General features: G+C 41.7%; 1 protein-coding gene across 3 annotated transcripts in view; it reads right to left on the reverse strand.

Annotated features, from left to right (window-relative positions):
• UXS1 (UDP-glucuronate decarboxylase 1) overlaps positions 1–12796 on the reverse strand; it is a 126509-nt gene that overhangs the window by 86565 nt on the left and 27148 nt on the right. Inside the window, exons 2-4 of one of the 3 annotated variants that reach the window (XM_037166290.2) lie at positions 10421–10448; positions 9362–9410; positions 7121–7164 (exon numbers count right to left, since the gene is read on the reverse strand). The exons of 1 other annotated variant lie outside the window; for it this stretch is intronic. In XM_037166290.2, coding sequence (XP_037022185.1) covers positions 7121–7164; positions 9362–9410; positions 10421–10448 — 121 coding nt within the window. Of the gene's footprint in view, positions 1–7120; positions 7165–9361; positions 9426–10420; positions 10449–12796 lie in introns of all 3 variants that reach the window. One more of the 3 variants, XM_037166289.2, reaches the window with a different exon arrangement.

Genomic DNA, 12796 nt, shown 5'->3' on the forward strand with positions numbered 1-12796 from the left:
GACTCCAAAGGCAATGACAACAAAAGCAAAAATAAATATATAAGATTTCATAAAACTAAAAAGCTTCTGCACAGCAAAGAAAATCATCAACAAAATGAAAAAGTTACCAACTATATAGAAGATATACAGAAATCATATATCTGACAAGGGGTTAAATCTAAAATACGTAAACAATGGATACAACTCAGTAACAAAAAAACTGATTAAAAATGTACAAAGACTCCTAACAGACATTTTTCCAAAGACATACAGATGGCCAACAGGTACATGAAAATACGCTTAATGTCACTAATCATCAGGGAAATGAAAATCAAAACCAAAATGAGATATCACCTCATACCTGTCAGAATGGCTATTCTCAAAAAGACAAGACGTAAGTAATGAGGAGGATGTGGAAAAGGGAACCCTTATGCATTGCTGGTGGAAAAATAAAATGAACCAGCCACTATGGAAAACACTAATTTAAAAAAATATATGCACTCCTATGTTCACTGCAGCATTACTTACAATAGCCAAGATATGAAAACAACCTAAATGTCCATGAATGAATAAATATAAAAGGAAGTTATGGTACATGCAATATATACAATGCAATATGACTCAGCCATAGAAAAGAATGAAACTTTGCCATCTTCAACAACATGGATGGACCTTGAGAGAATTATGCTAAGTAAAATAAGTCAGACAGAGAAAGGTACATACTGTGTGATTTCACTTACATGTGTAATCCAAAAAAACAAAACGAATGAACAAACAGCACAAAACGAACAGAGAACAGATGGATGTTGGTCAGGAAAAGGAGATCGGGCAGTGGGTATAATGGGTGCAGGGCGTCACCTGCATACAGTAGTGGACGTTAACTAGACTCACTTTGTAGTGTAAATAAATATTGCTATTGAGTTGCACATCTGAAACTAATGATGTTATATGCCAATTTTACCTCACTTTTACAAAGAACATCAGGAAAGTATCAAAGGGAATTTTATAATTCTCACATTTAAAGAGGCCTTGCGTGTAAGCCATTTTATAGGGAAGTTATCTAATTAATTCATTTTTCACAGATAAATATTGTTCTCCATAGAAAATGACTGCTGGTGGACAATTTTTTTTAACTAACCTAAAGTCTGTGGTGGGTTAGTTCTACTTTTTAAAGCTCCAGCTTAAAAAACCTCAAATTATGCCAATCATATTGAAGGCAGAGATTCTAGCTCCAATTGAGAATTTTACAAACACTAATATTTCAGCACCAAATCATGGAAAGAATGATTTAAAGCACAAATAATAATCTTTTATTACTAACTGAATCTGTTAAAAATACTAAGAACTTTTACTCCAGTAAGAGTTGAAATTAATAGTTTTCTTGACTACACATAAACTACCAACTAAGGAAAAGAAGAAAGTGAATAAACACATTTTAATTGATGAATTTCATCCATCCTCATTCCTCTTTAATCGTTAAATGAAAACACCAGAATCAAAGAAAAAATTGCTCTCCATTTCTCCCCTTTTATTCTGAACATGATAAAAGGCTTGTACAATGCTGACACACACCATCCACCCTCACTCCAAGAAAAGAAAAAATTACAGAAACTTTCATGAATGTTATCATTTTTCTTTTGTAAACTTTTTTTAAATTTTTTTATTGATTATGCTGTTACAGTTGTTCTATTCCCCCCTTCATTCCCCTCCACCCTACCCCCCCATCCCCACCATTACCCCCCCTTAAGTTTATGACCATGTGTCTAAATCCTTTAGATTCTATATTTCCCATGCTATTCTTGCCCCCCCCATCTATTTTCTATCTACTGTCTATGCTACTTATTTTCTGTACCTTCTCCCCCCTTCTCCTCCTCCCAATCCCCTGTTGCTAACCCTCCTTGAGATCTTCATTTCTATGTTTCCACTCCTGATCTAGCTGTCCTTTTAGTTTGCTTTTGTTTTAGGTGTGGTTGTTAATAACTGTGAGTTTGCTGTCCTTTCACTGTTCATGTTTCTTTAACTTCTTTTTCTTCAATAAGTCCCTTTAACATTTCATATAATAAGGGCTTGGTGATGATGAACTCCTTGAATTTGATCTTACCTGAGAAGCACTTTATCTGTCCTTCCATTCTAAATGAAAGTTTTGCTGGATAGAGCAATCTTGGTTGTAGGTCTTTGGATTTCATGACTTGGAATACCTCTTTCTAGCCCCTTCTTGCCTGGAAGGTCTCTTTTGAGAAATCTGCTGACAGTCTAATGGGGACTCCTTTGTAGGTGACTGTCCCCTTAGCTCTTGCTGCTTCTAGGATTCTCTCCTTCATTTTAATTTTGGCTAATGTAATTATGATGTGCCTTGGTGTGTTCCTTCTTGGGTCCAACTTCTTTGGGACTCTCTGAGCTTCCTGGATTTCCTGGAAGTCTATTTCCTTTGCCAGATTGGGGAAATTCTCCTTTATTATTTGTTCAAATAAGTTTTCCACTGGTGGCTGTGCCTTTTCCCCCTTCTGGTACCCCTATAATTCAGATGTTGGAGTGTTTAAAGATGTCCTGGAGGTTCCTAAGACTCTCCTCATTTCTTTGAATTCTTGCTTCTTGACTCTTCTGTTTGGCCATTATTTGCTTTCTTCTGGTCCACTCCCTTGATTTGAGTCCCAGTTTCCTTTTCATTGCTATTGGTTTCCTGTGCAATTCCATTCATTTCAATTAGTTTCGCCTTCATATATTTGTCTAATTTGTGGCTATAATCAACCAGTTCTGTGAGGATCCTGATCATCAGTGTTTTAAACTGTGCATCTGAGAGTTTTGCTATTTCTTCATCTCTTAGATCTATGGTCTCTGGGGCTTTGAGATCTTCTTGAGCCATTTTTGGTCTGGTTAAGTGTGAGAAGCGGCGTCTTGGACTCCCAGGTGGCTGGGTTGTGATGCTGTATGTGGGGGTGTGGTCAGAGCGGGGAAATGGCAGCCCCCTCTGCCGTTTTCTGCCACAGGGTGAGGAGCAGAGGCTTAGGTGGTTCACCGGGGCCGGGCCACTCAGAGTCGCTGGGTTATGACGCTGTATGTGGAGGCGGGGTCAGAGCAGGGAAATGGCGGTGCCCTCCACTGCCGCTTGCCACGGGGACGCGCTGGGCCTCGATCCAACCGCCCACTCCCTCGCCTGTCCACCCGCACACAAATGCGCGACCACAGTCAACACGCAGCCCCGCTACCCCGTTGTCTCCCCCGCAGTCGCTCGCTCGGTCGCTCACTAGGTCCAACCCTGCGCCTGGATTCCGCGTCTGGATTCCGCGCCTGAGTCCGTCTGACCAGACCTCCTGTGCAACCCCGCTTCACCAGCCGCTGGTTTCGCCCCTTACCGGTCAGGCTGAAGAATTTGTTGTTAACGGACTTCCGAAAAGTTCAATTTTCCATGTTCTGGCTGTGTTTTCTGTTGCTAACATTTAGTTGTCTCTAATCTTGGTTGTGTGAGAAGGCACGGCACATCCACCTATGCCTCCATCTTGGCGGAAGTCTCTTTTGTAAACTTCTGAAGATCCAACTCTTACTCTAGACACCCAAAGTTTTCCAAATACAGAAAGAATAAATAAATAAGTTCTAACACCTGAAGCTCAATTGTTTGAGAGAGGCAGGGGAAGTTGAATCAGAACTACCAAGACAAAGGGTGAGGAGAAATTTTCTTGGCAATCTGATTTAAATAAAACTTTCCACAATGTTACACATTCTTCCCTCCCAGCTAATTTACCTAGACTCAATTCTGGAAATTTCCTGATACATTTTGCTCATAAAAGCATATAAATGAATCAACATGACAGATTACAAGACCATCATTTCTTATCAGACTCACATTTGGTATTAGATTTTATAACTCCAAATTGTTTTTTTATTTTGGAAATTGTTCTCTTAGACTAATCATTATATGTTAGAAACCATTTGACCACCTTGCAAAAAAGTACAGGGAAGGCTTAGAAATTCCAGGAATTTAGAAATGCACGGAGTTCAGAAAAGAAAGATTTCGACAGACCCAGATCCTCTCTTCTTTTACTATTCTGACCGCTTGGGCATTCTACACAAATGGGAAAAAACAAAAACATTTACACAGACATCCGTTCAGATCATCACAGTTTATAGAAATCAAACTGAGAGAGGATTTCAGAGAAGAACTTTTAACACAGGATCTTTGGTTGGGCTTCACAAAGACCCTCTGGAGAAAATCCATTACTTTCATCAGAAATAGTTCTTGATAACTAAACTAAAGAACAACCATCATTCAGAACCACCTGACATTTGGCTGAAGTCCTACAACCAGGGATATAAAGAAGCCATATCAACACTGGCAGGAGGGGCAGAGATACAGAACAGGCTGGTCCCCTACCCTCGTGTGGCACATAAACTTGGGAGGGGTCTCTTGGCTGCAGAGGTTCCCCTGAGGAGTGAGGGGGTCCCAGCCCTACGCCTGCACTCTCCACCCCCAGCCAACAGTTCCAGTGCCAGGAAGAGAAATCCCCATAACTTCTGGCTATAAAAAGCAACAGGGATTGAGGCTGAGGGGGATAGTGCAGGCAGTTCCTCTCACAGAGCCCACACACAGAGTTACTCAGACTCTCCTTGAAAGCTCCAGCACTGGAGCAGCAGCTTGAAAGGCACAAGGGACATAAGGGGAGAAACTGAACTGTCGAACATAAAGGCGAGAGCTGGGGAGCAGCTTTCTGCCACAGAGAAATGCTGGCAGAGGCCACTGTTCCTTTTCAGAGTCCTTCCCCACAGAGTCAGCAAGCAGCAACCATATCTGAAACTCCATCAATCTAACACTATAAGCCCACACTGGTGATTTCCTGAGGCCCTGCCCCAGCCCACTTTCGGGCCCACCCAAGATGTTTCCAGTGGCTTTTCTATACAAATGGCTTGTCTTGCACCATGCTTCAGATTTTCAAATCTTTCAAAGAGCAGCCTCTGGCCTCAGTGTACCTCTCATTAAGTGACCCCAGGCCTGGCACTAATAGCAGCCAGCCTTGGCCTTACCTGGGAACCTCCAAGCCCAGCACAAGTAACAACCATCTGAACATTGCTTTGTAACACATGCCAGGAGGCCCTAGGCAGAACACAATCAGTGGCTGATCTTGGTCTGCACCTCTTGGGAAGCCCCAGAGCCAGCAAACCCAGCGGACGGCTACAGACCACATAGTAGCACCACCCAACTATCTCCACAAGTGACACACTCAAGGGACAGACTCAGCGAGCACCACAGCCCCGCTGAAGTAAGACCTGCTCTGTGGGGTGGATCCTTGAACAGCTGATCCTTCACAGTGGTCCCAGCCAGTCCTTGCAGCAGATCAGCCTGGAGTTAAATCCTTCACACTGGCAAGCCAATAGCAATCTAGGCTCAACCGTAAGAGAATAATGCACACAGTCCACATGGGGGTGGGGCACAGGGGGTGACAGCACACCTGGAGTACCCAGCTTGGTGAAGTTAACAGGAATCTGTGCCACTGGACCCTACAGAACATCTACTACCTAGGGCCACTCTACCAAACCTGGGAGATATAACAGCTCTACCTAATACATAGAAACAAACACATGGAGGCTGCCAAAACAGAGAGACAAAAAACCATGTCCCAAATGAAAGAACAGAAAAAAAAACTCCAAATAAATAACTAAACAAAATGAAGACAAGCAATCTCCTAATACAGAGTTCAAAACACTGGTAATAAGGATGCTCAACAAACTTACAGGAAAAGTAAATAAACATAAAGAGAACTTCAACAGCAGAAAAAAAGGACATGGAATCCATTTAAAAAAAGCAGTTAGAAATGAAGGCTACTGTAACTGAAATAGCAAATAATTTATAGAGAATCGATTGTAGAGAAGATGAAGCCAAGAATCAAAAAGTGATCTGGAATATAAGGAAGCAGAAAAACACCCAATCAGTACAGCAAAAAAGAAAAAAGAATCTGAAATAACGAGGATAGTGTAAAAAGACCCTGGGACAACTTGAAGAGTACCAGCATTCACATCACAGGGGTGATGAAAGAAGAGAGAAGAAACAGAAAACCTATTTGAAAAAATAATGGTAGAAAAGTTCTCTAACCTGGTGAAGGAAATAGACATACATGTCCATACATGTTTGGGGAAGAGTCCCAAACAAGATGAACCCAAAGAGGCCCACAACAAGACACATCCTAATTAAAATGCCAAAGGTTAAAGACAAAGAGACAATCTTAAAAGCAGCAAGAAAAAAGCACTTAGTTACCTACAAGGGAGCTCCAATAAGACTTCCAATTGACTGCTCAACAGAAACACTTCAGGCCAGAAGGGATTGGCAAGAAATATTTAAAGTGTGAAAGGCAAGAACCCACAGCCAAGATTACTCTACCCAGCAAAGCTGTCATTTAGAATTAAAGGACAGATAAAGAGCTTCCCAGACAACAAAAAGCTAATAGAGTTCATCACCACCAAACCCATATATGAAATGTTGAATAGTCTTCTTTAAGAAGGAAAAAGATAAAAAATATGGACAATAAAATAGCAATAAATACATACCTACCAACGTTTGAATCAAAAAATAAACAGGCAGAACACAAATCTAGATAAGAGAACATTCCGATGGTTGTCAGGTGGGAATGGGAATGAGGATTGAGGAGGGAGATGGGTGAAAAAGGTGACGGGAGTAGGAAGTACAAATTGGTTGTCACAGAATTGTCAGTCATGGGAAAGTAAAGGTCAGCATAAGGAATACAGCCAATAATAGTCTAATAACTATGTATGGTTTCAGATGAGTGTGAGATTTTTCAGGAGAACCACTTAGTAAGTTATATAATGCCTAATCACTGGGGTGTACATCTGAAACTAAGACAATAATGTATGTTAGCTGTAACTGAAAAATAAAAAATTATTTTAAAAAAGAAATAGTTCTTAATGGCAAAAGAAAAACATTTAAAAAACAATGCACCTGAATTTTATAATAAAAACTTACGTTGTCAAAAAAAAAAAAACTTACCTTGTCACGGGAAAGTTCTTGTCCTGACAGTGCCTTACACCTTTCACAGAACCGATTACTGCACTGGGATGAACTTATATAAGACATTAACCTTCTAAGGTCAATAACTAAGATACAAGTATTTATACAAAACAAAAAAAGTATGCATACCTTTTTTCCAAATCTCTTATTTTCTCTCTAAGTGGTTCAACAATCTAAAACAAAATAATCAACATCAGTTTTAAAGCAAAAACACAGCCCCCCACCACATCCCCCCACTCTGATGTTCCAGGCAGGCATGACATAAGGCAAAACCAACTTTAATTCTCCTGCAATTCAATTCCAGTTTGAAATTAAGTTATACTATTTCATCACAATTCTAGATTTGAAATGATAAATTGGACATTAGAGCTGTTACTCCATACATGCATAAGTCTCTGAAAAAAATTAACCTTTTTACTTTCCTACCTTACTATGAATAATATTAAATTTGGTTTAGGCTCATAAAAATAGGCAGCTCAACACTACCAGAGTCTTTTCAGAAATCATAATCCCCTAACTGCTGCCCACAAAGACTTAACATCTTGTTTCTGCATGTCATCTCCAGAAGATCGGCTCCAGCACAGAAATGACAGGCTGAGTCGATCCCCTTCCATGTGCTAATACTGCGAGAGTGGACAGAACAAGGGCGAAAACCCAAGGGCTTTCCCAGGAATCCAGCAGCTGGCTTCAATTCAAAATTAGGAACTCTTCATCCCCTCCCAGGCCACGTTACAACAGTACATCCATATCTACATTTCTTTGACAAAAACCTAAGTAGTTATTTTAAAATAGAAGGTCTCTTATCAACCAGAGGAGCTAGCTTCCAGGGACACAGCTGTGATTCCCCATCAGTGCCTATGGACACTCTTTGCATTCTCAGTCCTAGCTTCTGAGTTGGGCCTTTTTCCTTTCATGGGCCTTTTTCCTTTCATCTGCTCAGGTGACAGGAATGCTGGTGCTTGCCTCCACCCCTGGTACAGGTAATCTCATCCCTTTCTGTAAGAAATTCTGGGAATGATACAGGGTGCAGCCAGCGGGAGGAGGGGGGGCGCAAAATAGGAATTTGGAATGGGGTCCAGAACTCAAGGTGTACAGGAAATACTAGAAAGATATAAAGGATGTCCTCACCCCTTCACCCCAACAGGTGTGAGTTGGGGGAAGGGACATATGGAGCAGGAACATGCAGAGCTGCTTTGTACAGCAACAGCTTTGCAGCTAACCTCTGGCATGGTCATTTAACATATCTATAATCTTTAACTGGTTGCACAGACATGTTAAATAGCTGTGGCCATGCTTTGAGCCAGGGAGAAGAGAGTGACTTCTACCCAAGATGTAACTGGGAAGCAACTCCCCCTGGTTACAGAACCTGCATAAGAGCTTGGAGATGACTGGCTCCACACCACAGGGCCACACCTGCCCAGACTTACTATGGCAGCCCAATAAAGCTGGAAAGATATGGAAGTCCTGGCAAGCAAACCAAACAAAAATGCCCTCCCAACGGGGCCAAAAAAAAACAGAGGAAACCCAACATGTAGCCAATTGTAGGAAGAGTCGGAAGTGGGGCTGCAGAGGTTTAAAACCAGACCTGGCAGCCACTGAGAGAAATCACCACGCGGCTTTGGCAAGAGTGAGGACCACATGGCTTTAGGGTGCTCCCTCTTGCCATGTGGCTTAGGAAGCAGGAGAGACTTTGCTTGGAAGACAAAGGTGCAAGGACTTTTGCTGGTGGGCCATGAGAAGGTACCACATGGCTTTGGATTAATTGGTGACACAGCTAATGGTGCTCAGAGCCTGAATCATGGACTACAACTTTTCCTGATACGGTCCTCAAGATAAGGGCAGAGGGAGAAGGAAGGACTGTGTGCAGCTGAGGGTATCTTACAAGACTTCAATATTTTAATGACGACATTAGGTCACTACTTTAAGTCTGTATAGCTTTAAACAAACATTTCCTTTCCTTTTCACAATTCTCTGGCATTGAGAGACGTCTTTCCTCTGGCAGCAGACAGTGTGAATCTAGTGGGGGTACTTTTGGTAATATCATATTGTGCACCCCTTGGCCCTGTTCTGTTACAGGAAGGCTCAACCAAAAAAACACAAAGAAGTTTAAACTCATTTTGCCGTAAAGGTAGAATTTGTTTTAATACAGCACACCTTTATTAAATGGACAAAGGCTGACACAGAGATGCATCTACGCACAACATATATTAAATCTCCTATTAAATAAGGGATTGTTATTTGAGAGATGGTCTCAAAATCACAGATCAGCATCAAGCTGCTAAAATAAAGATACCAGCACAAGCAAAGGAACTGAAGTACATAAATATAATATATAGAAAAAAACAGAAGCAAACTATGGAAGAGACTAACCTCTTCAATCTTCCTTTCAATTTTCATTTCACCATTCTCCTGGATAGACCTGTTGAGTAGAAAGCTAAAAAACTGAGATCAATTGAAAGGTTTTATGACCCTCAGAGTTATTTCTTAACAAATTTCCACAACACAAACCAAAGGCTGCAGACCTCCCTCTCCTTTCAAACATCAGTCCTGTGCGCCAATTCCTTCCAGACAGGGGTGCACTAGAGGACAATAAAGACTACCAGGGAGAGGAAATCTCCTAAATCCATCTAATATGCTCCAAACTGCCTCAGCGTTGTTTCTATTCAATTAAAATAATCTCACTTTCACATTATACCCAACATGGGATTTCAAAGCAGGAGGTGTGTCTACAGGAGTACAAGTCTGACTGCCAGGCTTTCCTGAGGATTTAATATAAATGGAGTTCTTCCAAGTCAAAAAACAGAGCTCCTTTAAATGGGATCTGAACACTCCACCTAACCACACACAGAAGCCTTTGTCAGGAGACACACACAGGCCCTGGTGGCAGGAATCAGCTCAAGGAGGCCCTGCCTTGCAAAAGCAACCCAAATTGAAAAACCTGGAGGGGGCAACCGCAACCCTTTCCCCTTACAGCCCTGTGCAGCAGTGTGAAACTTCCAAATTCAATCCAATCACCACAATTGTGATTGCTATTCTTTTAGTTGCACAATACTGCCAAGAAAAACAGTGAAGCAAATTTTTCTTTAAATTAAAAGTTGCTTACTTTTTTAATGAACATTAACACAAGGATTTCACTTTTTTAACTGTCCCTCCTGCCCTACTAGGCAACATGAGCAATGCAGGGTCAGGCCAGAGATTTCCTCGAGACAGACAGGTGGTCTCTGCATCCACGTGGGGCCAGGGACCAGCTATGTTGCTAGGGAATATCCACAGAAGATAAGACACAGCCCAGATGTGTGAACAGCAAAATACTCAGTTTCATTTTTAAAGCTGAATTTAATTAACCCATGACATTAATGGTGTATATGTAACAAGTGAAATGTGTCGATAAAACCCAACTACAATATCCAAATTATTAAAAATAATTACCTCATATTAACGAAGTTGCCCCAAACCGCTGTAAGGAAAGAAGAAAAAGTCAGTATTTAAGTTCATGATATTCAAGGATTTCGATGAATACAACTTTAATTTTTAGCCAATGTTTTAAAATTCAGTTAGAAAACTAAATTATAGCTCATGAAGAAAATGAAATGCACACTTTAAAAATATTAAGTCTTACTAAAAAAAATAAGCAAAAATGACCCTATAAATCCCTCTAATTTTGGAATATCTCTTTTGAGATGTGGCATTCAACTTTGCATGTGCTTTGATTAACAATATGTCCCCAACCACTGTTTGAGGAAGAGCCGGTCACAAGGATCCAAGACCTGTATGCCTGAAAGAGATCCGAGGGTTCAGTACAGTCACTTAACACTTTAGTGTTGATGAAACCAAAATCCAGAGAAGTTAAAAAATGGCCTGATATTGTGGCTGAACTTCAACCAGAAGCCCATCCATCCCTTCTCAGCACCTATCCCATCTCCCTTACACTGTAGTATCTTGTCTGCTGGTCTGCCTCCTAGATTACAGGTTATCATGTCTACAGATGGTATTCGGTAAGTGTGCATAAATCACTGGGCTGTAACAGCAAAGTTTTACCATGGATGACTTTGAAAACATAATACTGGACCATAAGCAACCACCTCAAGTTACAGAACAGGGGGTTACATTATACAGAAACCTTCACCATGAATGAGTGCTCCTAAGGTTTGTACACACTCAGCCCTTTGTGGTAACTCCCCAAATGCTGAACTCCCCCAAATGGCCAGGTACTCTTAGGTGCTTCTAGGTGCTGGGGAAAGAAAAAGTAAATAACAAACACCCTCTCATTGCAGGGCTGGCAATTTTGTGAACTTGGGAAAGCTTTGGGGTTAGAGCTACTTCTAGGCATCTTCTCATTGCTACCTTCCAGTACATAGTAGGGCTTTAATTAATGTTTACTGAATAGAACTATGTCCAAAATCACACCCCCCGCCCAGCAAGAAACCCCCACTGTTAAGAAGGGACATGTCAAGTCCATAAAATCATATCCTTCTTCAAATAAAGTAGGAAACTATGACAGAAAAGATATTAATAAATGACCACATAAAAGTGGCAAGTGAGCAAGAAATGGGAAAAATTAAAATAAATCAGTATTGGACTTCCACCAAGATGGAGGTTTAGCTGGATGTGCCGTGCCTCCTCACACAACCAAGTTTAGGGACAACTAAATATTAGCATCAGAAAACACAACCAGAACACGGAAAACTGAACTTTTCGGAAGTCCGCTAACAACAAATTCTTCGGCCCGACCGGTAAGGGGCGAAACCGGCGTCGGGTGAGGACTTACAAAGGAGGGCTCGGTCGGACCCGGGCGCGGAATCCAGTCGCGCGGGTTCCAAACCCAGGATTGGACCTAGTGAGCCACCGAGCAGCCCACCGGGTGAGCGACTACAGAGGACACAGTGGGGAGGCGGTGGCAGCTAGTTGACTGTGGTTGCCTGGTTGCGCACGAGTGAGGGAGTGAGCGGTTGGACCGGCCAGGCGGAGGCGGCGGCGCGCCATTTCCCCGCTCTGACCACGCCCCCACATACAGCGTCACAACCCAGCGACCTGGGACTCCAAGGCGCCGCTTTATCCACTTAAAGGGCCAGAACAGACCAAAAAATGTCGCAGGCAGAACTCAAAGCCCCGAGAGATAAATCTAAATGATGAAGAAATAGCAAAACTCTCAGACGCACAGTTTAAAACACTGGTCATCACCTTCCTCACAGATCTGGTGGATTATAGCCACAAATTAGACAAACATATGAAGGCTAAATTAAGGAAATGAATGGAATTCCACACAGGAAACCCATAGAGATGAAAAGGAAACTGGGACTCAAATCAATGCAGTGGACCAGAAGAAAGCAAATAATGGCCAAACAGAAAAGAGTCAAGGAGCAAGAATTCAAAGAAATGAGGAGAGTCTTAGGAACCTCCAGGACATCTTTAAACGCTCCAATATCCGAATTATAGGGGTACCAGAAGGGGGAAAGTCACAACCACCAGTGGAAAAACTATTTGAACAAATAATAAAAGAAAATTTCCCCAATCTGGCAAAGGAAATAGACTTCCAAGAAATCCAAGAAGCCCAGAGAGTACCAAAAAAGTTGGACTCAAGAAGAAACACACCAAGGCATATCATAATTACATTAGCCAAAATTAAAATGAAGGAAAGAATCCTGGAAGCAGCAAGAGCTAAGGGGACAATCACCTACAAAGGAGTCCCCATCAGGCTGTCAGCAGATTTCTAAAAGAGAACTTACAGGCAAGAAGGGGCTGGAAAGAAATATTCCAAGTCATGAAATCTAAAGACCTACAACCAAGATTGCTCTACCCAGCAAA

Source organism: Artibeus jamaicensis, unplaced genomic scaffold (assembly GCF_021234435.1).
Source record: "Artibeus jamaicensis isolate MK-2021 breed Jamaican fruit bat unplaced genomic scaffold, CSHL_Jam_final contig_384, whole genome shotgun sequence".
In the NCBI taxonomy this organism is placed as follows: Eukaryota; Metazoa; Chordata; class Mammalia; order Chiroptera; family Phyllostomidae; genus Artibeus; species Artibeus jamaicensis.